This window comes from Poecilia formosa, unplaced genomic scaffold (genome assembly GCF_000485575.1).
Source record: "Poecilia formosa unplaced genomic scaffold, Poecilia_formosa-5.1.2 Scaffold277, whole genome shotgun sequence".
Taxonomy (NCBI): domain Eukaryota; kingdom Metazoa; phylum Chordata; class Actinopteri; order Cyprinodontiformes; family Poeciliidae; genus Poecilia; species Poecilia formosa.
In genome coordinates this window covers 411,930-438,575 of record NW_006800216.1, presented here as the reverse complement: position 1 = coordinate 438,575, position 26,646 = coordinate 411,930, and the positions used below count along the sequence as shown (strand labels likewise).

The 26,646-nt window shown below is 39.3% G+C and overlaps 1 protein-coding gene across 4 annotated transcripts in view; it reads right to left on the bottom strand.

Annotated features, from left to right (window-relative positions):
* The window catches only part of nav3 (neuron navigator 3), a 264,352-nt gene extending 245,577 nt beyond the window's left edge, over positions 1–18,775 (bottom strand). For 2 of the 4 annotated variants that reach the window (XM_016681323.1, XM_016681326.1), the window contains exons 1-3: positions 18,724–18,775; positions 6,193–6,305; positions 5,902–6,082 (exon numbers count right to left, since the gene is read on the bottom strand). In XM_016681323.1, coding sequence (XP_016536809.1) covers positions 5,902–5,970 — 69 coding nt within the window. In that variant the 5' untranslated portion in view covers positions 5,971–6,082; positions 6,193–6,305; positions 18,724–18,775. Of the gene's footprint in view, positions 1–5,901; positions 6,306–18,723 lie in introns of all 4 variants that reach the window. The other 2 variants (XM_016681325.1, XM_016681324.1) reach the window with 2 other exon arrangements.
* Positions 18,776–26,646: the final 7,871 nt, after the last annotated feature.

The following is a 26,646-nucleotide window of genomic DNA, read 5'->3' as shown; positions in this document are numbered from 1 at the left end:
TTCTTTTAACAACTATCAAGTCTGATAAGCAACCAACCGCAGTCCCAACCAGAGCAGGTGGGCTTATTGTCAACTGACTTGTAATAATTTAAAAAGAGCACAAATGAACATGTTCTTCTCTGAAAAGTATGCTTGCGTAAAATCTGCTATTTTAAAGTTCTTAAGGAATGCATCCAAATGAACGTTCTCTTCTGTGTTTTACTGTAAAACCGTAAAAACAGGATATAGATGACGATGCTCTACCAATATGTTGTTCTGGACACATCTGAAGAAAGTTTGAAAGGACCAGCAAATATGCAATGTGTTTGTGGATGAGCGCTGCAAGTTCTTTTTATTTCACCAACATGAAACTAAATGGCTCATCTTTCTGTAACCCTGATCAACTCAGTTGAAAAACAACATGCGTTTCAAAATGAAACATCAATTTTTTTTCCCCCAATATGCAGGAAAAAAAATGGACAACACAAACCAGCCAATTGAACAAACATCAATTTTCTCTGATCTTTCAACCCTTTTATAAATGGCAGCCCACTACCGTCTGCAATCAGACGATGCTTTTGGGGGTCATTATTACTTAATTGGCATACTGAGATATGCAAAGCATTTTTCACCCACAGTGTAGAAAAGATAACAGATGGCCAGGAACCATTTTGTAAGGCTAAATTAATTTCTACATGTTTTATGTAACAATACAGTATCAATTACATGCTTTTAAACACGTGTCAACTGTACAGCATAATTATTTAGTTTCCTCTGTATGTAGGTCATTTGAATAAAACCATGCAAGACAAATTATTCTCTGAACTTAACATTTTCACCAGCTGCCATATTATCCTTTATTATGCTACATCATACAGATCAAATACCATTGTGTGCTGCTGAATTATTTACTCATCTTTGACTAGCCAGCTTTATGTAGCTGGAATAGTCATCATGAGAGCAGAAGAAGGGGTCTTATTCAATAGCAGGCAGCAAATGAAAAGGCAAAGGTGACCGACGGGAAATTTGATGACTTATGTCGCCACGTTTTAGAGGGAGAAAATAATTTTTTCGTTTAAATATGAGCAATTTAAAAGATTCTTTCCATTATTTTTCAAAGTAGAAAAGTAATTTATTTTCTTGTCACAAGGGCAGGAAAGAATGCTCTTGTAAAGCATGTGGATGGAGCTCCTTAAACGGATTTGCTCCATCCAGCCTGTGATGCCTTATTATAATATAACCACTTTTTCAGTAATTAGTCATCTAAAGCATGATTTCTCCCATTGTATTAGAAGTATTTTAAGACTTTATAGTTGGTGTTTTGGTAATTATGAGTTAGTAGGAGACATTAACAATACCCAATTATTGTTCAAATGTCTTGTCAACTTTAAACATTTCTTAATTCAAAAACATGCTGGGCCATTGGGTGACTGCACCAGCACCCCCATAACGGGGCGTCTCATGTTTCCTGAGGGAAACCCTTCCAAAGGTTAAAGTTACAAATCACACCGTTATCATTTCTGTCACTTTCCTTTGTATAAACCCATATTTGCCATCTTCTTGAGTCATGGTGAGTGGCGCCACATATGCAACAAGTCACCAAACAACCAACAACTCAAACTAACGAAAATGGAGGGAGGACAGAGATGTGCGTTTGCTAGCTGGAAATACTGTCATTATTTTGAGTTTGTGTCAGCTAAGGACAAAAATATTAAGGTTCGCTATACAAACTGTTCTGGTGACAAAGTCTTATTTAGCATCAAAAACCGTTATGTCAAACTTTAAGAACCGTTTTGAGTTGCCGCACAGCACAATCAAACCTAAAGAGAAAGTTCCAGCAGGTGGTGCGACTACAGGAGGAAGTCCTCCACCACCCAGCAAAACCAGTAAAGGTTTATTTTATATTTAAAACAAGCATTTACGCTAGGTTACTGAAAAACTTAAAATGTCATTTTAACTCAAAAACAGAGTGGGTCACTGTATAACTGTAGCCCATTATGTTAACACATTAACTTGGCAGTAAAAGTTGATTTCACTGTTAAAAATACACTTGTGATAAAGTGACTATTAAGAATGGCAGCAGCTGCTGGATGTTACCAAGAAAGTAACTTAAGAATTAATCATATTACCTTTTCAAAATAAGGGTGGCAATTGCTCCTATATGGATCATGATGAAGAAAACTGTTATGAATATAAAACTAGATTATATTCTAGATTAAAAAAAATTAGGATTTTAACCAGAATACATCAAATATATGCAGAACCAGTCAGGGAAAATCCACTACCTGCATATAGCTGGTGGCTGAAATTGGATAAGTTTGCATTTTAAAACTGATTTAGAGATTTTTATTATTGTTTGTTTGGGTTTTTCATAAGTCAATTTAATAACATCTACTAGCACTCAATGTTCTTGTGTTTCAACACATTTTAAAAATGCTTAAATAAATTAAATCAAACCCACAAGTGATACAGGGAAAAAAAACGAAACAAAAACACAGACCCTGGCAGAAAACGAAGTAGCTTGCTGTTAAACTGAGATTTTTACAACCACCAGCTGTCCCTTAAACCTTCAGGTCCAGCTGCGAGATGATTTTACAGTCCTAATGATCAAGGTGTAATCTGCAGTGTTTACAGTTATGAGCAGTGGTTACAGGGTGAAAACAATGAAGCAATGTTTCCTGTTTGTCATTCCCATCCACACAGCCGCATGGATCCAAGGAGCACATCTGTGTGGCCGTGTCCTAATAGCAGAATCCTTCCAAGCCCTTGACATTATTGGCAAATATTGGTTAAATTCATGTAATAAGCAAAACAAACAACTGCACTGACGGCACAGATGGTACATCCTCATTAGGCTACTCATGTCTGGAAGCAATAACAGCAATGGAAAACATTTTTTTTAAAAAGCAGTCAATTTTTTTTATTTTCTAAGAGCTGAACATTAATGCTTTTTTGCCTTACTGAACTCTGGTCAAATATAGTATTTATGTTAATTTGGTAAAGATGGCTCACAGTACTCTATGACTCCTATCGAGCCATGCGGCTCCAGTTAGCATAATATTTAAAAAAAAAAAAAAACACAGCCGCCTTCAACAGCTTGCAAAATTGTTTGACTTCAAAGTGTTACGATAATGTTCACAGTGAAAGTGAAAACTCTGTCACACGACCATTTCTGCACAATGTGCTATCCAGACACATTGTGCAGAAACAGTGTGTCTGGGGGGACAGCGTTTTAATGGTATAACATTCAAAGTGCTACATTTATCAAACATTAGAGAAACTAATTTTCTGCAAGTTTCACCTGCAAATTTAACAAGAACGTCACTGAAATATGCAAAGGGCCAAATTATCAATGAGTCTTCACAAAACAATAAGCTAGCATTAGCCTGGCACTTCAGCTAACTGCTCAAGATAAAAACATCAGTTTACTGAAGACTGCAGCCATGTGTCGTTAGGTGAATTAAATAAGACAAACTTATTAGTACACCATGGCAAAAAAAAGACTCACCCAGTGACATTGCTTCTGTGCACCACAATCACGTTAAATGCCCAGATAAATACCACATGACCAATGCCCTGCTGAATAACATACAAAAATAGCAATTTGGAAATAAGCTCTGGTCATTATTATTAAGCCAGTTTTACTTATGGGACACATACCAATATGTCAAATAATAGATGCTAATACAGTAAAATATTCTTAAATTACACTGATCTAATCAGTCACAAATCTTGTCTGCAACATCTCTAACAAATAATTTTGTCCCAACAACGGTGAATAAGATGTGTAAAAATCATCTAAACTATTATATGTATTCAATTACCTGAAGGTGAAGAAAGGGAATGTTAAGTAATAAAGAAAGGAATTATAGGATTTGCTATACTGGAGAAGAAAAAAAACACAAAACTCAATGATGGCAGTGAGGTCTAAAAGGAGAAAAGAATACTAAAGCACCATAATGTGTTTTATGAGATCCTAATAGTGCTACAAATGTCAAGGCTGATGTATTACTGCACATTTGCTGTGCTCAGACGTTTCCTGGGCCTCGCCACAACGCTCATTAGGCTTATCAAAAGCACCTTATTAGAAGAATCAGGTCAGACGTGGAGAGGATGGAGGGGGAAGAGTTTCTCTATTGGTTTATGTTCTGGTCCTGTAGGTATTCAGAGGCCGTTCTGCCTCGGTGCGGTCGAAGGTGACCAGGCACATACAGAAACACTTTTGTTTTAACACGTTCTAGAAATACTTCTGAATTTATTCATGCTATCGAGTCAAGCTGCACATTGCAGACCAGTGTATATTTTGAGTTTTTGTTTAATTACTACTATGCTAATCTGATGGAAATGTGAAAAAATAACTAAAAATAAAAACATCTTTTTACAGCTGAATAAAACTGTTGCCACATTTTATTCATTATAAAAATGGAGAAAAAAAATACTTGTAACCCATCAGCTTTTGTGAATCCTAATAAACTCACAATTGAAATGTAGCTTCTTGTTCTGGTACAGGCTTAAGAGAAAATAAATGTAAAACAGGATGTGGTCGGTGCTGCACAGAGCAGTAAATCAGAGAGGTCTTGCTGATAAAAAGCACACATTACATCCCATTAAAGATTTTTATGGGAAATTACTTGTTTTGCATGAGATTGTGAAACTCAGCACTTTATGCAGACAAAAAGAGAACAAATCATCACAGATGTTGTGGATTCAGCCCCATTACAGAAAGTGAATTCATAATAACTGGAGGGACACATTTCTTTCCCAGAATCCATCAGAAGACATTTACAATAGAGGCTAGTTTGTCAAGAAAGTTGCATGTTATCTGCCAGAAGTTCTGGTTTAATCAGCATCTGCTCTTTATTACATTTCAGTAGTACAAAGGTTTAAAATCCAGATATCATGTATAAACATTTCTGAATCTTCAGAGTAGTTGATCTATTATTGGATGAACAAAAATGAATATTAATCAACAATAAACTTCATTAGATGACCCTCAGTGAAAATGGTCCACTTCATTTTCAATTACAAGCAAATGAGTCATCCTACAATGCACTCATGTTTTCATTCTGGTGTTCTGCTAAACGTCTCGGGGGGAGGGAGGGGGGTGGGTATCCGCAGCTGACGATAGGCGAGAGAGAGCAACACCTGACAGGTACAGATCACCCAGTTCAGAACACTGTCACTGGAGAAATGGCTCATGAAGTTGTGATTGTGTCTTGTAGTTTTTTTGGGTGGTTTCCTTCAGTGGTTCTTGGTGCAGCAACTGACTAAAGCAAAGTGAACCACAGCAGCTGAAAATGTGAAATCTTGCAACTTTGGTTCCCAGCGGAGCAGAGTCTACCGGACTATCAGGTGTGAAAACACCCTACATTTTTTACTGAGCAGACTGTGGCTAGAACCGTCATTCTTAAGCCAGCATTCAGACAAGAGTGAAGTCATAATGTGCAACTCCTCCCCCCCATCCACTCACCCATCAAGACCACAGAGAATCAATGGTGCTCGGCAAGATTCAAAGTATGCCTCCACTCACCCATTATTCATTCAAAGTTGGCCATCCGCAGCCTACCGACGGGAAACATAGCAGGGAATATACCACAAACTCCAGAAGTGAGATCATAAAAAGCATCTCAAACAGAGACGGATATGTAATCCCAAGAGACGAGTTAGAGCTGAATCTGCCCACCGAGCCACATGAGCTCAGATGAAAGGCAGAAGGCTCTGAGGGGGGAGCACAGACTCCACCTCTTCCAATCTTATCTTTAGAAGTAGCTACTGTATAAGTGAAGCGAAGAAGCTCCTGGGAACTGAGATCGGATCAACATCTGATTTTTTTTTTTCTTTCATAAAGAGGAATAAAACTTCCCTTTCTCAGCTTCATAATCGTAAAAACTGGATAAGATGATTAGCTGAGTGCTTGCCTACCTTTTTCTGGTCTTCAAGTTTTTGACATGTGGACTTCTTGCCATGCTTGCTCGACTCTGGTACGTCCATTCCTGGTCCAAATGAAGAATAACTCCAGGGCAAGATCACGGGGACGGCGTTTGATAAAATCCAGAGCGCTACAGTTTGCCGACGAGGGCCTGTGTCCAGCTCACGCCTTCACCTGGACACAGGTGATCCATTGCAGGAGTTTGTTCGTGTGGTTGGAGAGAAAAAAAAAAAAAGGAAAAAAGGTCTGAGCAGGAGGATGAAAACCAAGCAGGTGGAGGTTACCGAAGCAGCACCATGGTGACTCCGAAGAAGACGTTCAGACTGGAGGCTGAGCAGATACCCTCTGAAGCGTCTCCCTCAAAGCGCGGCGTCCGAGCTCAGTTCCCTCCCTGCATCTGTGGAATGAAGACATAACATTCAGATGTGAGGGGAAAATGAGCAGCACTGTTTTAGGCTCTCAATTAATGCAAAAGATCTGCCTCTCCAAAAAGTCAATATTCCCCATTGGTGCTGCACTGTACAAATGGCAAGAGGATCTGCATATCAAAGTGAATGTTGCCATGGAGCTCAGAGAGCGAGAGAGAAGAGCATTCTACAGCATGCTTTCCTTTTTGGACTGGTTTTGATTGTGTGTGTGTGTCTGTTTTTTTTATGTTTTTTTTTAAACCAAAGACTGAATCATAGTCACGAGGAAATGAGTTGAAGTAAAGACAGATAATAACAGAATTGTTGGAGTAAAATCTTAAATGAATTCATCTACTATTTGAGAAAATCTATGCAATGGAATCCGATCCTTTTTGAAAATGTAGTTAAATGCATTAAAAGTCTTTTTTCCATTTTGAAAATCTGAGTATAATTTAATTGTCAACATCCAGACGTGGTTGATGCTAGAAATTAGACAGAAGCTGTTTAACACAGGAAAAACATCTTCAAAGCAACATCCTGTTCACAGCCTAAAGGAACTCAAGAACAGATTAGAAACTAAGTTATTGACATTTATTACTATGGAAAGTCAATTCCAGACCTTTGAGAATCCAGTGAACATCAGTGGGAGGAACTGGTAAACCTTCAATGTAGTGCTGAGAGAAAACCTATGACTCATTCACAAGATCACTAAAGATCAAATGGTGTGTATGAGACACTGAGCTGATCAGGTAGTGTGTCAGTGCTACTTTGTGCTGCACCAACAGATGTGTGATGGCTCCTGGTGGAGGGTGGAGAACAAACAGGACCAGACCCCCAAATAGTTCAGACTTTCTAGTATCCATCTGGATTGTGGAAAATGAAGAACTGTGTCCCAAGAAATGTAGGCAATCAGTATGTGGATGGTTGCAATCGTAACCATCTGCGCAGCTTGCATGATATCCACTCTATTGCCAAATATGTGGGAACCTTTAGTCAGCGGTACAACACTCAAGACAAACTGATAATCCCACTTGTAAATGGGATTATCAGTTGCCATAGCTGCCCTTGAAAACATAACTTCAAAGATAAACTCTGACTAGGACAATGTGTAAAAAGCATGTTATCTGTTGGTGTAAACTTGGGGGGGAGACACAGAACATGTACTGAACACTGGTTCCCTGTAGGGAACATGTTGGCGCTGTCAAATCCACATTTTTTTAACTGCAATGATGTGCATCAGTGCATCTACACATGAGACTGGCCAGGCAAATGGCCCAATAATCTGTGAGGATAGCATCCAAGTGACAAGTAGCCTGTCTCAAAGCAACACCGCCATGACACTGGGCCACGCGACTTGTTTCACCCTTCATCACCTCTAACACGATCCTCATCTCAGCATGTTTTCTGAGCCACTACACACGTTCCCCCTCCCTTCTTTGGCATGCCATGTATCACTGCGACCCCATCACTTACTTAAGGCCAGTTATGTCAAGTGCTGTCAGCTCATGACTGGTTCGTCTGGGACATGAGGACCACACAGCTCTGGAGCCCCACAAAACACCTAGAGGCCTTGCTGTTGGCAACATCTTGGAAAAGCAGTCTTTTCGTGGCAACGAAAGACTGCCGTTTCATTAGGCTGCTAACGACAAAGAAATGCACAATACAAAATATCTGTTGCCATAGGTGATGAAGGAAATAAAAAGGCAGGAAAAAATTAGGGATAAGCAGTTAATTACAGAAATGCTAAACTTGCTAAAAACACAGCTGGGCTGCTCAAGTCTTTTCCCTCAGCTGTGGAATTACATGGGGGGCTTTTGAAACTCATCCATGATGCATGAGTACTAATTTGCCCCTTTTTCTTCTTGAATATCACAAGAAACAATATAATCTCATGGGGAAAGCGTGCCACACTTTGTCTTTGCAGCACAAGGAAAAAGAAACCCTACCATGCATTGACTATCTAAAGGTAGGCAGAAAACAACCAACGTAAACCACTGGAGTCATGAGGCAACAATCCCCTTCATCCCAAAAGATGGATTTGTCATTGCACTGTTAAGAAGAAGCTTGTCCAGGTATTAACTAGTCGTATTACAAAATAAGACAATTTAATTATAAAACAACAAATTCCATTTAACAAAGAAAAAAAGTTAAAAACCAAAGGTCAGTGTATTGATTTCTGCTGGGTCAATCAATGCCTTACTGCCTTCGTGTCGGTAATATTCAAGTATGCGCCAGTCCAATTACCTCCCATTTTTTCACAAGTCCCATAAAGGGATTTCATAGAAAAAAAGCATAAATTATGTTAGTTAATCTGCTATTAAATGTTGTATTTAAATAAAGAAAAAATTAAATCATAAATCTGACATTTATGAATTTCACCTGCTGGCACATGCAGAAGAACAAAGATTGGTACAAAACAAATGCTAGCACAGCAACATTTCACTACATTTTAAGCAGTCACAGTTTATTAGTAGTACAGATGCTATCTCAAGGTTGTTGCTTCTATTATTCCCCAACGTGGTTGTACAGAAGCACCTAAAGTGTTTCTGGAATTAGACCAAAGACTAAAAACCTCAGTGAAGGGTCGTTTCAGTACTCTTGAGGTCCAAATGTAGAAAAACGTTTTGCTTTTATGCTATGAGCTTAATAAATTATGGAGACTCCTGAATCAACCGTCTTCTTATAGAAAGCTATTTATTAGCAAGACATAACCACATTTGAATGATAAAGACCATGAATCAATAATAAAGCCTTACAAATTTTTAAATTATTTCTAAATAAGGCATTACTCGTTATAAGGTTCCTTGTCAGGCCTTTCCAGAAACACACTCTAAAATAACATTTCAGTCAATATATTTTACATACCCTTGATGTAAAGATCAAAAATATATATTTTTTTTAATAATGAAGAAAACATGAACCCCAAAAATAGCCTTTCTAAAATGTTACCACTTTAAATTCTTCCTACCCAACCAAAAATCAACCTTATAGCTAGCTGGTTTAGCTAACTGTGTAATGTTAAACAAGGTGGAAGAATAAAAGAATAAAAAACAAAGTCATAGACTCACCACTCTGCTCCAGACAAAAAGAATAAGTATTTAAGCTAAACTCTTCTCCATTACACAGTTACATCACAGCTAAATGCTAATAAACGGTCCCAGCAACTTGCCTAAATTAGCCACACCTGGTCCTGTTAATTAGGGGCAAAAGGCCTGTGAGAATGAAGGAAAGTTCTTTGTTTGCCAGTCTGTTTTAGATTAGAATTTAAATATGTACCATCAAACTGGTGTCTGTTTTATTAAGACTTGTCAGGTTGGTAAAATATTCCCTTCCCTCCTTTTTTGACGTTTTTCTCATCTTACAATTAAAAAAAAAAAAAGTTTCCCTTTCTGCTCGTTTTCATTTATTTTGCATTTCTTCCTTCGCAATAGATTTTATGTCTGATTTAAGTAAAGGAAGTGGGAACTTAGAGCAGTCAAACACCGGTTTCATACAGAGCATAGGCTGGTAAGAGATTTTCCCAGTAAGACAACCTTCAATTAATATACTTTAACATACTTTATACTGAATTTAACAAAAACTGACATCCACATGCTCCTTTTTCCACACAGAAAATCACCAATTATTTCTACTGCTGCCAATCAGGTGTACCATTTATATTACACAATTAGCTTCAACAAGCTAATTTAGGTCTATAGATTTTGTGATTTTCATTTTCCTACAAAGGCAAGCAAAAATACAGACTAAACACTTGCTTAAGTGGTTATAGTTTAAGTGCTTATGCAGAATTTTATCCCCATTTACATTTTAGCTCTTCAAGGAGAACCTCAAGTTCAACAAGTTATGTTGGCTAATAAATAAGTCAGGCTATCGGCTCCAGCTTAGCCTGACGTTAGCACTCTACAAAGGCCTTTGTCTTTATTCTACCAAAGCAAACCATCATTGCTCAAGCAGATGCAAAACACAATATCCGATTAATTTACTGTGAATGAACAGATCCCTGGGCTACAAAACACTTCCCAAATTCATCACAAATGGCATAAAGCTTGATTTTTTTTGGGCAAATAGGTTCTTATATTTATTGTTTAAGGGAATATCAATGTGCGCTTCAATCCCCCTGGTTGTAAAGAATCTCACTGGGAGGAGAACGTAAATATTTATGAGTAGCAGCTGCAGCAGTTCCATCACAGTCTGCTTGGTTATCCCGCCTTCAATCGCTACGCCTCGAACACGTTCATCTCCCCTCTCCCCCCCGCTCTGTGGTCTTTTCACCGGCACTTTGCATTCAACGGGTGTCCGTAACTCTCCAAGTGGTCAATAAAGTTTGATTCATGAGACCTGGGGCCATAACTACACAGTGCTGCTTTAATTCGAGGAGATGTAAATGATGGCCATAGATCCAGCCTGATTTCCTCGGGGAGAGCTCAAGAGGTTGGGAGAGCATACGTCGTAAATCATCACCTCGGCGAGCCAGAGGTCAAACATTAAGAATGGACTGCCGTCCCATTAAAGCGCAATAATGTGCTATTGGTGTTCTTTAAGTGTTCTTTTTTTCCAGCTTTATTTTAAGCTAAAGCAAATCTAAACAACAATTACGCCCCAATCAGGTTATTAAATGTGTAGTGGCACAAAATAAGCACCTTTTAACCATATAAGACTTGGAGCGCCTCAGAAAGCAAATTATAAATGGAAAATTGTTTTCCATGAGAGAACAGCAACAATACAACGCACCAGCAGGTGTTTAATAACCACAGCAACACGCTACTTGACAATTATTAGGTTTTTAACCACCAGCGCCACCTGGTGCTTGGTCTGTCAGACCAGCAAACCTAGCTAGCCTATATTTGAGTATGTCACTTATCCATTTTACCCCTCCCGACCCCATTGAGGGACAAGGGTGACGGAAAATGGATGGATGGATGGACTTATCCATTTTAGTAGCCAATTATCAAACTTTCCATGCCATTCAACACAGTGAAGCAGAAATATATCAACTTAAGAAATCAGATTAAATGGATTTCCACAGACATTTTTTTTTTAACAATATCATAACTAACGAAAAATGACAAATTTTTTAAAAAGCACCAGGGCATGTTGCTCCAAATCACATAAATTCGAAACATATGGAAGAACAAAGAAACCAGATGATACGGTAAATATTAATGATGTGCAAAACGTGCAGTAGTGTTGTAGTAACAAACAGGCCTGCAGAGGCCATATGTACTGTAAGCATGTATAGCATCTGTGTGGGTTTGTGTGCAGCCCTGTGGCGGGATAAATGCACAACAGATATGAGGAATTGTAACATTTCATGTGTCATGAATATCCAAACCCTCCACGAGAAAAGCATCAGCCTCTAGGAAGATGCTGTGAATACCAAAACAGTTGCACTGAGTTTTTCTTATGCAGCATATGCATGTGGAGTTTACAGGTTATTGTATATATATTAAATAAAAAAAAACATTCTGTATATTTCTTTGATTTTTCATAATGAAACTTGAAATAAAAATCTAATTCTGGTTTCCATTTGATGTCAAAGTCATGATAAAAGGAGAAAGAATGAACAGAGGGCAAGAAGAGAAGACTGGAAGAAAAAAAAGTGCGACAGACCCGGGAGCCACAAGACAACAGCGGGCAGACAACAAAAAGCTCCTCAAAATGGATTATTTTCTCCCAGATTTTACATCCCAAAGACCAACTGTGTTGTGGGGGAATTTACAAGCAGAAGTCTGTAAAATGTTTAATTGGCATTAAAGTAACAATCTGCACCACATTTAGAAATGGCTTTCCCTCCCCTCCGCCTCCGCTGTCATCGTAAATGGAGAAAAAGAGGAAAGGAAAGTCTGTTCAAGCACCTGATGTGTGTGCGGTGGGGCAGGTATCCTGGCTGCTTGTACCAGGGTAATCACTGTAGTGAAAGTGAAAACCGACACCAGAAGCAGCAGCTCATTAGCCTGAGGAATGCATGTTGCAGTGTCAGTTTTGTTCTACACACTTGCCCGCGAATGACATTTTCTTGGCACCTTGCTGTTTATTATTTGCAGAGATGACAGAGTGTGTGCATGTGCGTTTGTATTTTTGTGAGAAGGGGAGAGAAAATGCTTCAAGATAGATATCTGATAAGCTCAGACGGTTTGTTTCAGCTGAGCCATCTGAGACGTCCCATGTCTCGTCACTCAGCCAATCAGATCAATGAACCACAACACATAGGACCAACCGCTAAAGCTAAATGCAGACCAAACAAGTAGATGTTTAATGATATGCAGCGATAATGCATCTCTCTAAGCAGCAGAAATTTAAAAAGATAGACACACACTGCATGAAGTGAGCAGACTTTACATTGCTCACTTTGTACACTGCAATCTTAAAATTGCAATGTCCAAGTTAAAAGCAATTACCTCAATGATTTCTCACTTTAAATGACAGTACCAGAGTATCATGACTAATAGTGGCTTACTTGGGTTTTACCATTCAATTCTTTTTCAACCATTCAACAAGTCTCTTAAACATCATAACAGACAGATTGAAGTCATTTAGGAAAACATACACAGTCCCTGGAAAATAAATTAAAATCAGAATAATTTATAGTCGTTTGTTTCTAAGGACAATGATGACGCTATGGTCTTTAAGTAACGTGTGGCTCTTGTTCACAATGTTTGCAGAAAGTCCTTGGCTAGAGCTAGCATGTTTCGATACGACTTATTGAGCATACATTAGTGCAATTTTAGTTAGAGTATAGGAAACAAATATATGACATGTTCTCCAGTTTTATAAACTCGGCGTCTTGTTGTGAACGTCTTAAATGTTAATGATTAGCGTTTGGCTGCCTTCTGCACAGCTCCTTCCTGCTTTATAAAGTAAATGGACTCATCTGGAGTCGAGTTTAGCCGTTTTCAAACATGACTGGACTGGTGGACAGATGCGTCCTTCCTGGAAACCCTCAAGTATTTTACTTCTTTCCAGAGAAAAATTATTGTGCGTTTCAAAATAGATAAGCAAGCTTAGAAAAATGATTATAACTGATCGGTTGTAAAATGAAGCAACTTTCCTTTATTTTTGATACATTACCTATCAGACTGACTAGAGAATCAGATCAATACAAAGACCTGAATGCATCGTTTCAACATCTTTTCAAAGTTTTCACACCTTTACTGCCACACTGGGAAGTGCATAGATTGAGAACTGGTGCCTAGATCTGGAAAGTCAAAATAAATTAGACATTCTCACACACAAATATTAGTTTAATTAAGCCTTTACAAAACAGTGCTGGATCAAAACAGTGTAAATTCCTGCTAGGATTAATTTAAAGTCTGAACCACAAATAATAACTATGGTGTCCGAATGCCATAAGAGGATTTTGTCCCCCCAGTTTACCAGGTTCCACTGCTAAACCTGGGCCAACACTCGCGTGGCACCATCTGGTTCTTTTTCCTCTTCAGAATCAGTCACTGTTCCATGAAAGAAACAGGCTGCAGTTCAGCAACAGTTCTTTGCTGAGCCTGAACAGAGGATATCGTGGAAACCAACAACTAATTAGAAGATTAAAAACGGAGAAGCATGGTAATTCTGGCAGGACATCTCGACATTAATATGCATTGATAGTTCTTGTCGAAGTGAAGTCTGTGAAGTAAAGTACCAGTTGTCAGAGTGGGTCAGATCCGTGGATCTTCTGCCCGGTTACTGACTTAAAGATGTTGGATTGTGAATACAAAGTCTCGACTCCCTGACTCCATCTGCTGAGCTCATTATACCAGCTACTTCCCAGGGAAACACTGGTGAACACGTTGCTAAAGGGTTAACAGAGGAGCCATGTTGTAATAACTTCCTGAAGGCAGAGTTTTAGAAAGAGCAGGAGCTTCTTAAAGAGACAGAGGCCCAATTTCAAGGCATTAAATTACAAAGTCAAATTTCTTCTAAGTCTTTTGATAATAGCAGCATTTCTATGAATGAAGATAACAAAATTACTTGATTGTGCTTTAAAATGGCACTATGTGTGTACATAATTCTGGACCTATAAGACAAGCACAAAAGTTTGAATAAACAGGAGAATGTTTTACATAGATTTAAAGTCTTTACACTGATTCTATAACGCACGTGTCAAACTCTAGGCTGGGTCCTAAATCCGTAGCTTTTCATGTGGCCCTTCTGTCCCTTCAGTTTTTCATAAATCTGCAAAATTCACATAAAATCAACAGATCCCCACATTTTTTTCTGATTTTACTGCAATTTTTCTCAAAATTGGCCAAAAAAAGTTTGGTTTAAGTGACTGCTGCCTCAGCCTTACTTGATGACCAGTACGGCAATTAAAAAAAAAAGTCACATTTAACATCATATATTAGGACAAATATAAAAATCACAACATCCTGGATGAACTGACCAGTGTGAAAAGATGTTTAATGTTATTTCAATTTAAGAAAGTTATTTTAACTCTTGGTCATTTACTGGCAAAATCTTCACTTTTTTTCAGTCTCTTGCTCTCTTCTAGTCTTCCCTTTATTGCCAAAGATGGTCAATTTTTGGCAATAAAGATTGCCAAATCTTTATCACCCCCAGCAATGCTGCTCCTTAATTGACTTGTGCAAGTTTACACGTAAAAAAAAAAAAAAAAAAACTTCTCAAGGCTTTACTCATCTGCATACATGTTGCATTACAGCACAATTACATATTGATTACATTGACGTGCCTTCACCAGCCAAATCTGTTCTCCATGTGCCAAATCCATTCTACATTATTTGCTATGCTTTTGTGGAGCTTCAGAGCAGAGCGCATGCTGTAATTTTGCGTTATTGTGTCGGGATTAACATCAAATCTCATTACAGCTGTGGTGGATCGCTGGAGAGGCAGGATTGAGGAAGGGAAGCTGGGAGAGGGGCGGAGAAGGGGGAGGTTATCTTGTGTTTTATTAGGTTTTAAAAGCTAAACGCAAAAAAGAGAGGATGAAGATATGAAGGGGGGTTGAAATCTCAATTTCACACGTCGTCCACGTCTGCTGGGAGGTTGTTAAGTATGAGTCGCAGTCGATGGAGACGGAGCAAGCAGAGGTCAAGGGGTCAGGACGAGATGTGTCGGAGGACAGGGAAGTGAATTACACCACAAATCTAACAACTGAGCCCTCCTCCTCTGCCACGCCCCGCAGTCCCAAATACAGCTCATAAGTTAGCATTTTTTTCCCCCTTCGAAGTCTGGCACGCTCACGCTTCATAAACCTCGCTTTTATTACCAATAGATCCGTGAGGGTTGTAATTGCCTGACTGATATACAACCGGCAGAGGGAAAGCGGCTCGGGTTCCCTCACTTTTAAAGAGCCGCTCGGCGTTGAGAGGCACGGGGACACGCCTCGATTCGTCCAATAAGGCACGCCGCTTTGTTTGTATACGCGTACGTGCGTGTGGCGCCGTCGAAAGGGACTTGCTCTGTGACAGATTACACACAGACGTTTATGTGAGAGATTTAACGTAAACATGAGGAATGCAAAAAAAAATATGCGATAATGTATGCGTTCTAGCTCGAGTTGAAACAAGTTTTGAAATCTATCAGCCATGAAATGGTTACAAAGGTTTTTATTTGGAGGGAGAAAAAGAGGGAAAACACTTTTTAAATGTTCATACTGGACCCGATTTTAAATCGATTTTCTCTCTTTTCTAAAAAAATAAAAAATAAATTACTAACAGAAAACATTTTTAAAAAGTGGTTTTTATTTCAATCACTCCTTCGGTGAGTTATGATGGTGCATCAGCCAGGCTAGAGAAATGCTTTGCTTAATTATGTGAATAGAGTCATAATATTAGCAGAATAAGTCTTAAAGTTACAAGAAGAATTTTGTTTTATTGAGAAAATAAGTTTGGATCCTCTATTTTTGGTGCTTGAGTTCTCATAAATTTATTACATTGTTCTCCTAATACTATTACTTTATTCTTGTAATATTACAATTTTATTGTCATAATTAAATAAACCTTAGCCTGACCCTTTTATTTTATTGTAAACTTGACTTAAGTTAAAAATCCACATAAATAGCAGCTATAAAACTCCTTAGTCAAACAAAGATGGCTGCCCTGGGTGTGGATAAATCAATAAAATCTTATTATGATCCAAGCCAAAGGGCAATTTTGATTATTCCACTTAATAGCAAATAAAACTCCAATATCCAGTTACTTCAAAAATATGAATATTATGTACGACTTGTGAAAATCAGAATCATTGGAGAACCATTACTGCCATGTTTTGGCCTGCACAGTCATGAGGAAGCCTGTTGATTTGACCAGCAGAGTGAAGGAGAGCAAGTCACAATTAGTCACCATTATATACAATGTACTTTGAATTGCCCTGTTGATTGAAATGTCCTATACAAAAAAAAAAATGATAAAAGCTAGCTGTTTGCAGAGTCCACATTATGAATAGAAAGTTGAGTGGAAGGAAAAAGTTTTTTTTTTTTTTTTAGTGTGCAAAGGTTACTGGAGCCTGAAGTAGATGAATTAAAAATCAAGGGAATAGGTATCCATAGTTTGCTATTCATTATCTGTAAACCATAATTATCAAAACATATTGTTGTAACCTTTCCTCTTAATTTCCTGGTCTTTCATTCCTTATTTCATTTGGAAACTAGGGGATTACACCATTTCCCTCTTTTTTGTAGAGCAAGTCAATGCCAAGACTTTTAGGCAAAAAGACTCAGCACACCTTTTCCCTAAGACGCTAGGATGGGACGCGTAAAACATGTTGAACCAGATCACAATTTACACAAATTAATTCCAAAGCCAAGAAAAGCAGCGCACACATTTTAGCACTTTTCAGTAACCTCACACAATTCAAATTCCCTGACTCAACACTCCAAACATTTTAAAAACACAAATACTCGCTTTGTATCAAAGCAAACAGTCAAACACATGTACACACAAACTCCTGATACCCACCCCTCCCCCGCAGCAGAGCACCATGCTTGTGAGACCCCAGAGGCCCACCAAAACACATACCGGCCCCATTAGAAGCAAGAAATATCAGCACAGCAACACCGCAACCACCGATTGCCGAAGAACGCATGCTCTTTTTGTTTTTCTTTTAAATTCACGACTGGGTGGAGGGTGTTGGGAGTCGACAGCTCATCAGCAGCTGCACAGTTAGAACTCGCTGTAAGTGGAGGAATGGCTGAGGAAAATATAGCTCATCAAACACGCCGATCGTTGCTGGGGTTTGTCAACAGCACCGAGGAAAAAGGGGCAGAAATTAATCAGATCAAACGGAGATTTGGGAATATTCTGGTGGAACATCAATTCCCTGGAAAGAACATCCATAACACTTATCTATATTAGATAAAAGCCTAATCTGTATACTCATTACACCTAATATTTCAGCTTATTTACTTTCAGAAGATCTAAAGTCATAAGAATGGTAGTCATGAACTAGAGAAATCTGGAACTTGATGGAGTGATGGAGTCCGTCTTCAGAGGCCCCTTCAGGCTCCTACAGACATTTACATATATACAGAATTAGTTTTGGTTATGCTAAGTTATGCTAAGCACGGACGTATCTGCAATGTATACGAGTTTATATGCAATGAAGTAGTTGCATTGGCAAAACATTAAAAAGGTATGCAAGTATTTTGTCAAAAAGCATGTTTCAAAAACATAAAAATGAGCTCAATACACGTTTAAAAAAAGATTGAGGCTTGGAAAAAATAATTATTCACCACTTTCAGATTTCACAACCTGCAATATATTTTACTGGGATTATATGACAGAGCAATGAGAAAAATAAAAAATATGAACATGATTCAGAAAGTGATCCTCCTACAGCAGATTCATTACACATTTTGAAACATTTCAAAATGTGAAATGTTTCACATTTGTTTCTTCTAATTGACTTACAGATGATGAAAGCTCACAATTTAGTGTCAGAAAATTCAAATATTTTGTCAAGGTGAAAGCATATTGATAGAAAGTTGAATGGAAGTCAAATATGTGATGTCAAAAGATAGAGATATTGTCAAGTTTTTGCCCTCTTTAAACCACCTCAGCTTCTGCCCAAACTTGAAAAAGCTTGCTTCCCTCAAAGAAATGCAGGAATCACTAATCTCAGCGACATATTTTATTTATCTCTTCTTTTTGTCTTTAGATTATTTCAATTGATAGTGTAAGACCACCATGACTTCGCATAAGTAGTCAGAGTAGTCACAGAGAAGTCACAAAGCAGGTTGAAAACCTACAAACAAATGGGGAAAAAATCTATTACAGATCACAGCGAACTAATTAACTAGTTTTCCAGGTAATGTTAAACTACTTTTAAGTTAACAGTGATTGAACAAACAAATAAACTACATTCCAAACACATAAAACCCATTGCATCACCAAGGCTAGTTTGGTCTTCTGAATGCAGATTAAATGATATAAACTGTGGATAATGTCCAGGTCCTACCAGTGGTCTTTGTGGAAGCTTGAAGCTCTTTGTCTGAAGAGATCATTGTGAGCACAGGTGTGCCAAGTTACCTTATAGTCTTCAGATGGGCCTGAGTCGTGAAAGGGATGGGTGCGCTTGATTCTCTGTGATGTGTGTGCCAGTTGGGTGGAGATAGCAAATGCACTCACAAGTGTACCATTTGCTGTTTTAACTTGACAGATACAAAAAGCAACACATTTGTTCCATAGATTTGTGGATTCATTCAGTTTCCATTCCACAAATGTCCATGTTTTTTTGTGACCAGAAAATTTTCTACACAGATGGGCTTTAGGTTAAATGTATAAATATTCTTTTAGGAATTTGACAGGAAGTGTGCAGCAGCAGGTGTGTGAGGCGTAGGGTTCTACTACTTTCTGTTCCATAAAGTTGGAGGAACTGGAACTTTCTCTGCCACCTCAGTGAAAGAATTTCACACTGTAGGAACGGTATGACAGAACATTTTAGTAGCCTTGAAACCATCCATCCATTGTCTAGACCCGCTTTTCTTCAACGGGTTGTAGGGGTTGGCGGCTACTTCCAGAGGTCATTGGGCGAGAGGCAGGGCACACCCTGAAGAGGTCACTACTCCATGACAGACTAACAGACCAATGAATCAAAGAGTCATATTTTTGTACAGTGTGAGGAAGAAAACCCAAGACTGTATCCTTCATGCATACTAGGCCATACGCCACCATCCAGCTCAGACTTCAAACCATAACTTCTTAATACCTTGGTAAATCTCAACACCAGTAACTATTTGCTGAGATACCAGATGGAATGGCAGAAAAAGAAGCTAATTATAGTAAAGGGGAAATGGTCTGTACTTGTATAGTGCTCATCAAGGACCCCAAAGTGCTTATCAGTACATTCAGGCATTCACCAGCAGATGGTGATAAGTTAAGCTGGACAGTAGCCACAGCTGCCCTGGGGCAGACTGACAGACCACCAGCAGGCAAGGGGAGTGACAAGGACACAATAACAGAGGTGGACCATTCAGGGATTGAACCAGCAACCCATTGATTGTAGGATAACTTCCTACCACTACTGTCACCATTGTCCCAAAGAGCCTTTATCTGCATACATCTGTTTTGGGATGGTTTTTCAGTCCAAATCAAAAAGTCTTGAGGTTTTAAATTCAGTTTGCAGGCAGTACAAAGATTTTATCTCGACATGTATGAATGCAGTGCAGTGCCTGTGTGTTTCAGACCAAAAACACACTCCCCTCCAAGAGCACGGTGTGAAGGGAGGGCTAAAAGAATTACCAGTGAGGACCCGTCAAGTCCCCGGCATTCCATTAGCCGAGCCCGTGATGTACTGCCAAACCACCTAGCTTCTTTCTCCCTCACACAATCGGGAGCGCGGAGAGGGGGGACCAGCCACACTGCCTCCACCCGACACCCTCCCCCCCCTCTCCTTCACACACACCTCACAACCTCCATCACTCACCATCCATCAGAAGACCTCCACAGATGGGCTTGCACATAACACATGCAAAGAGGTTCGAGACTCACCAGTCATTGCACTCAAGTCCAGGCACACACACACACACGCACACAGCACTCTGCTAAACACAGTCTTTTATTCCCTCCCAGACGTACACTCCTTTCTGTTTTCACACACAAATTGCACAAAGTCTTTCATCTGTGGCTCAGAAACAAGGGCTGACTGGGAAACACAATTAGGCCCCAATTAGCACCATCAGTTTTACCTGAGAGAGCTGGCAATATACAGCAGCGGACAGACAGTGGGGGCACAACGAGATGTTGAGATTAAAATGCCAGAATATTTCTCGTCAAATGGAAGCTGTTCCTGTGAAACGCTGTAGTTGCCGTTAGCACTCTGACTCAGTGTTTCAGACTTTTAATTTGAAGCAGAAAGGGAAGGAGTTCTTGAGCCGTCCTGTTGTGTTGACAACACTGTCACAAAGGCACTGAGCACTCCTGTGGGCTTTTGGGTAGGAAGTAAGAAAAAGAAATGGAGACAGAGAAAATATCAACAATTTGTAAGTACTGCACCTACCTTAGTGGCTAATGACACCAAACCTTGCACACGTTTCATAGCTTCAAATCTTCACTGGATTAAAAGGTTATCTCATGGTTTGTTAATATGTTTTTATTGCATTTGATCTGTTGAAATCAGAAATATTTCGACGGACTAAACAATCTGTTTTGAAAGATTGACAAGAGAGAGAAGGACCACTTTACACACGCTGAGTCTGGCTTTTTGTGCTAGAAACCCCAAGCAGAGTGAAACCAATTTTTTTAACATTTGGGTTTCTACACAAAACGCCAGCTGCTAGAGATTTCAGGAGAATATTTAGCGTATGTAAGCTATGCTAGATCCTCCCAAAATCTTTGTAGCAGGATAGGTCACTGCTTTGGCAATGCTACGGATCTTCTAATTCAGATTTTTAATGTAAAAGTCGACATTTTTTCCACCTGTTGGTGGAGATTACGTGCGTCAATGTTTTTAGTTGAATGGGTTTTTTTAAATACAGGAACAGACATACAGAGTTGGGAAGTTTGGCTTTAAACCAACCAATCTCAAACTGCTTAATCGTACACTGAACACATATCACAAAAGACTAAGTTTGAGATTAATGACCTTTTTGATCAAATTTAAATTTACTGAAGTACACCTAGTATTGAAATGGCCACCACTGCTGTTAAAATACCTATCTAGCAGTTTTTCTGGGTAGAAAGAAACATTTAGTGGCATGACAGAAACAACCTGAAAACTTTTTAGGAACACAGTGAGTCAGTGTGGTGTGTGGAGCAGCAGCAGAGCTGGGGCCCATATATGGAGGCAAATTGTCCACAATGTGGTTTAATTCCCGACTCTGGGACCTTGAATCTGCGTGTCTTCCCTACTGCAAGTAAAAGTCATTTGATTCCATAAAAAAAAAAAAAGGTACATTTTGAAGTATTACATTAGAAAAGGCTGATTTAAAGAGTAAAATTCAAAATAACATTCTCAATTTACTTGAAGCTTTTCCGAAAAAGAGTTGATGTGCTAAGGTGAAGATGGAGACACACTTGCTGAATAAATTCTGACGTAGGGAACATTTATCTGACATGCCGGGTCAGCTGTGTCAGCTATCAGCGTGCATTAGAATTGAATTTCTTTCTTTACGTCTTCAGACAGGGCGTAACATCGGCAGAATTTGTCGACATGGAACGTTTAAACTTGTCTGACAGCAACACATTCCTGAAAAACCTCTCCAGTTTTCTGAGATGTGTAGTCCATGGTGACTATAAACTTCATGTTTATAGTCGCCTTGGACAACTTCAACATCTGACGAAATTCCACTTTACGTAGCCTGATTGATTCACTTCAAACCAGTAGATGGAAAAACATCTAATTTGCATTTTCTTTTTAGGCAAACTTTTAAAGGTTTGCTTAAAATTTGCACTACAATTACATGGAAGCATAGGCTTCTGACTGGTTAACAGTTAGCTGCTAACAATGCTAAAGTTCTGCTTTGTACTTCATTTTGGTGCTAATCTAAAGTGTTGGCGTTGAGGGTTTTTAGTCAGTTACTCTAAAGGGCAAGTATTTCAACTAACTGCATCTGAAGTGGATAAGTTTAGACTCTACAGAGAGTCTTTAAAAAACAGTTTGTGTTTTATAAAACCTTTATTTTATTTGAAAAATGCAGAAATAAATGCTTTCTGGCATCAGCAAAGAATTAGCAAAGTCTAAAACTCAAAATATGGGCTTGTCAAAATTGGAATATTTTACATTATTCATAGTTTTCCCTAAAAATATATATTTTTAAATTCTCATTCTTTAAACCCTGTAATGCATTTTATCAAATCCCTAACAGATCGCAATGGTGAAGAGGGCGTGTGAGGAGGAAATCCACCGCTCACCTATTTCAAGCTTTTACTAACTTCTTCTGTGTTCTAAATAAATATATATATATATATATATAAATCAGCATTTAAAGTTTAAAAAGTTGCGCACAGACAAAACACATCAACAACATGGTTTCTTTCCAGGTTCATCAACAAGTTACCTGCTTCATAAAAAATACAATTCTCACCTTTAACTTCCACAGACTCATTTAAAAAAGATAAAACAATATTCCACTCAGACTCCAACTCAGTCTCAATATATTCCAATCCGTCGATACCAGGGGGGAAAAAGACAGAAAGAAAGAAAGAAAGAAAAAAGCGTCTTGTTAACACTTTCCACCTGAACGTTAGCTCCTCGTCATCGTAAACGGCGAGGAGAGCCTCCTACGGAGACGCATGAGAGCCAGGAGAAGGAGGAGCGGCAGGAGCGGAACCAGGGATGCTGGCGGAATCCGACGATCTGCGAGCTCTCGGCGAGGGGATCGAGCCACCGGAGACGAGGGGTGATGAAGAAGAAAAGGCGGAGGAGGAGGAGGAGGAAGAGGAGGAGGAGAGAGGCATGAAGGCAGGCAGCGGTGAATGAGTGGAGGATGCAATTGCCCTCCCCTCACACCACCAAGTCTCTCTCTCTCTTTCTCTCTCTCTCTCTCTCTCCTGCACAGATACAGTGGAAAGCGCACTCCTACCCCCCGCCCTGCCACAGATTGCATTGCACTGATGAAATTTTAATGGTTCTTTTAGGAAGAATAATGAACATGCGAGTCCCCAGAGTTGCTCATAAGAGTGGAGGTTCTGCACTGCACACACCTACAGAGGTATGCAACAAACCTGCAGACGGCACCGGGTCTCATCTCCCCTCACACACCCCAAACTCCAACACGCCCATCTTTCTTTTCTTCTTTCATCTGCATACCACTTACCAAAACACACACACACACATAAAACACACATATATATAGATATATGCAATATCAGCTCATACTGAGCAACATCAAACCCTACTCCCGACAGATACACACACTCTCACTCACACACTCCACGCTCCCGTCGTAAAGGGAAGACAGGGTGGGGGAGTAGATCGAGAGATCCAACCCATCCTCAAAATGCTCTCTTGGAATGCATTCCCATCCACACACACACACACACGCAGGCACACACCCAAAGGAAGAGGAACAAAGAGCGCCGTGGCAGCATGTGGAGACACCAGTAGGAACATCAAAATGGGAGGATAAATCTGAAGAGAGTGCAAGAAGAAGAGATGCTGCTTTTAAAGTATGTGCAGTTCACACGTACTTAGGGAAGTGATGCAAAACTTAAGATAAAAAGATGCATATTCTTTAAACTTCCCTTGTTATTTTTCATTGCACTACTTTCATTTAAAAGCAAGCGGATAAACTGTGAAACATACATGAAAATGATGGAACACTGCCAATTAAGGCCAGAAGTAGTGAAATGTAGCCAAGCCTTTGTAGTGGACGCCTGCCTGTTCATGCTTCGCAGAGTCTATGATTTTTTTTTTTTTCGGTAAGCTTACCTAAATGTTCAAAAGAAAATGCAGTTTAGAAAGTTCATATTGCACATGTAGGTGAATCTATCAAAGTGATTTCCACCAAATGTAAGGGGACTTTAGACAGGTGGATTTTTAGCCTTGAGGTAAAGGAGCTCAGTGTTTTGGCTGTTTTGCAGTTTTCTGGAAGTTTGTTGCAGATTGATTGAGCATAAAAACTGAACACTGTTTCTCCATGTTTGGTTCTGGTTCTTGGGTTGCAGAAGACCTGAGCAGTACAAACCAAAACACAAGGATCCTGGTGACTGCGGCAGCTAATACTGGAAGAAAACTAAAGGAGAAATAAAAATAGGTTTAATCCACTAGATGTAATTCTGCATTTTTGTTCCCTTGCTTCTTTCATGTGCAACTTAGGCTCTTCAAATTAATTTAGATATGAATATAGAGAACATGAGGGAATATCTGTTCATAATTACCACAGAAGAACAGATGAAGGTATGCTGCACTTCAGTGTTTTGTGAGGACACTCGAGCTTTAATTCAGCAGCTGCCTCCTGCTGTTGAAATGGCTCCCCTCTTATTAACCAACAGCTGAGCCGTACCATCCAATGCATAACAGAGACATTAAAGCAAACATGAACACGACAGCAGTTTTTGGGAAGTTTCTTAAAACATCCAATACTGTCATGATTGGTGGTTTGGTGATGAGGTGAGGGAAGACACAGGCAGACCCAGGATGAAGTGAAGATGATGATGATTTAATGATGATTAACACAGGGACACAAGAAGCTGGCAGAATGGACTGGTTAGGCACAAAGAGGATCCGACAACAGGTGGGACTAAATACACTGGGAGGGTAATCAAAGAAACGAGACACAGCTGGGAACAATCGACAGGGAGGACAGACTCAGGGGAACAGGCTAATAAACACAGAAAAACCTCAAAAGAAATACACAGAAAACACAGATCACAACAAATAAACTCCAAGCGAAATCTCTGTTGGATGTGGAAATGACTCCCAGCTGCCGTATTTCAAAAAAGATGCTGGGCGTAGCAGGTTTTTCTTGAAAAATCCACCTGTGAACGTTATACTCATAACAGATAAAAACAAAAAAAAAAACAGACGGAAGAAAATCTCATTCAGTTCTCTACAATCAGCTGCACTGTTACACACTCCTGACACTCGAATTCCCAACAGACCAAAGCCAAGTTTGCACACAATGTCAAGAGGACACATTGCTCTGAATGTGCAGCTTGGTCTTCCAGGCACGCAGAGCCACTTTAAAGTCGTTTTGTCATCTCCTTTTGTCTTTCCCTCTCGCCGAAAACAAAAACAACACTGGAGAATCAGCGAGACGACAAGCCTGCCGAGTCTTTACGGAAGACGGTCGAGCTCTGTCAATAATGACGGAAACGCCAGAGAGAGACACCATTGAAAGCACTTACGAGCCAAGCAGGGGTTTGGCGATGGCTGTGATGTGCGACATGCGAGTTGGTAATTATCCTGGGGTACAACAACAACACGGCGCAGCTCGCAAGGTTAAAGCGGTCTGGAGACACAACGCACCTCTGCCTACTTGGAAAATCACCACGTTTGCAAAGCAAACAACACCTGCCACTGAAAATGTAACATTATGAGTAATGTTTTGCTGCTTTGGAGGTTGATTTCGGGGACAGGTTTCAGATTAGCTGCATGACACATGGAGAGTACGAGAGCATCTGCAAAAGATAACGACTGTCTGGAGGTAAAGGTGTAATCGTCTACAGATCTAAGAACAGGTGACGGGTTTCTAAATGCAACGCAGTAAACAGCTTGTAACCTAATATTTAGGTTCTTTTTTTATTTTCATGATTAGTTTGAGGTTTGCAACATCTCTTCTGTCCTGTATGGAGCTCCATTCATCTCAACACCAGCTACACCAACTTCCCCAACAAAAGGAAAACATGAAGCTCCCACGCCACCTACGTTCAGAAAGAAAGGCAGGAAGGGTTTCTCTAAAGTACAATTTCAGAAAATGAGCTTGATTCCAGGTTGTCAAGGTGCTGCTCCTGAGGGAAACAAATTAGCCAATCAGAAACGTGTCTATATTGCCACATGAAGGTCATTTAAAGAAAGAACTACTTTCTTTAGACAACAGGAAATGATGTACAATAATCTTAACTACAAAAATACAAAATTTTACAAAGTATTCTTTCTGGCTTCTAGTACAAATCTTTTCGTATACTTGAAATAATACAAGCTAACTTGACAGGTGACTTTTCAGCAAGATATAGGAACTTGTTCTAAGTCAATATTTTCTTAATATTAATTCAAAAAATAAGTAGTAGTTCCACTGGCAGATTTTTTCAATTGTAAGGGAAAAATGTTGGTTTTGTTTTTTCTCTTTCTGCAGGTTTAGAGGCAGACTTCCTGTGTTCATCACATTTAAAATAAACCCAAAGAAATTTGTAATATAAATTAAAAAAAAAAAATTCCCCTCTCACCCTCCGTGGGTGGTCTCTTTCATCCTCTGAGCTCGGGTCCTCTACCAGAGGCCTG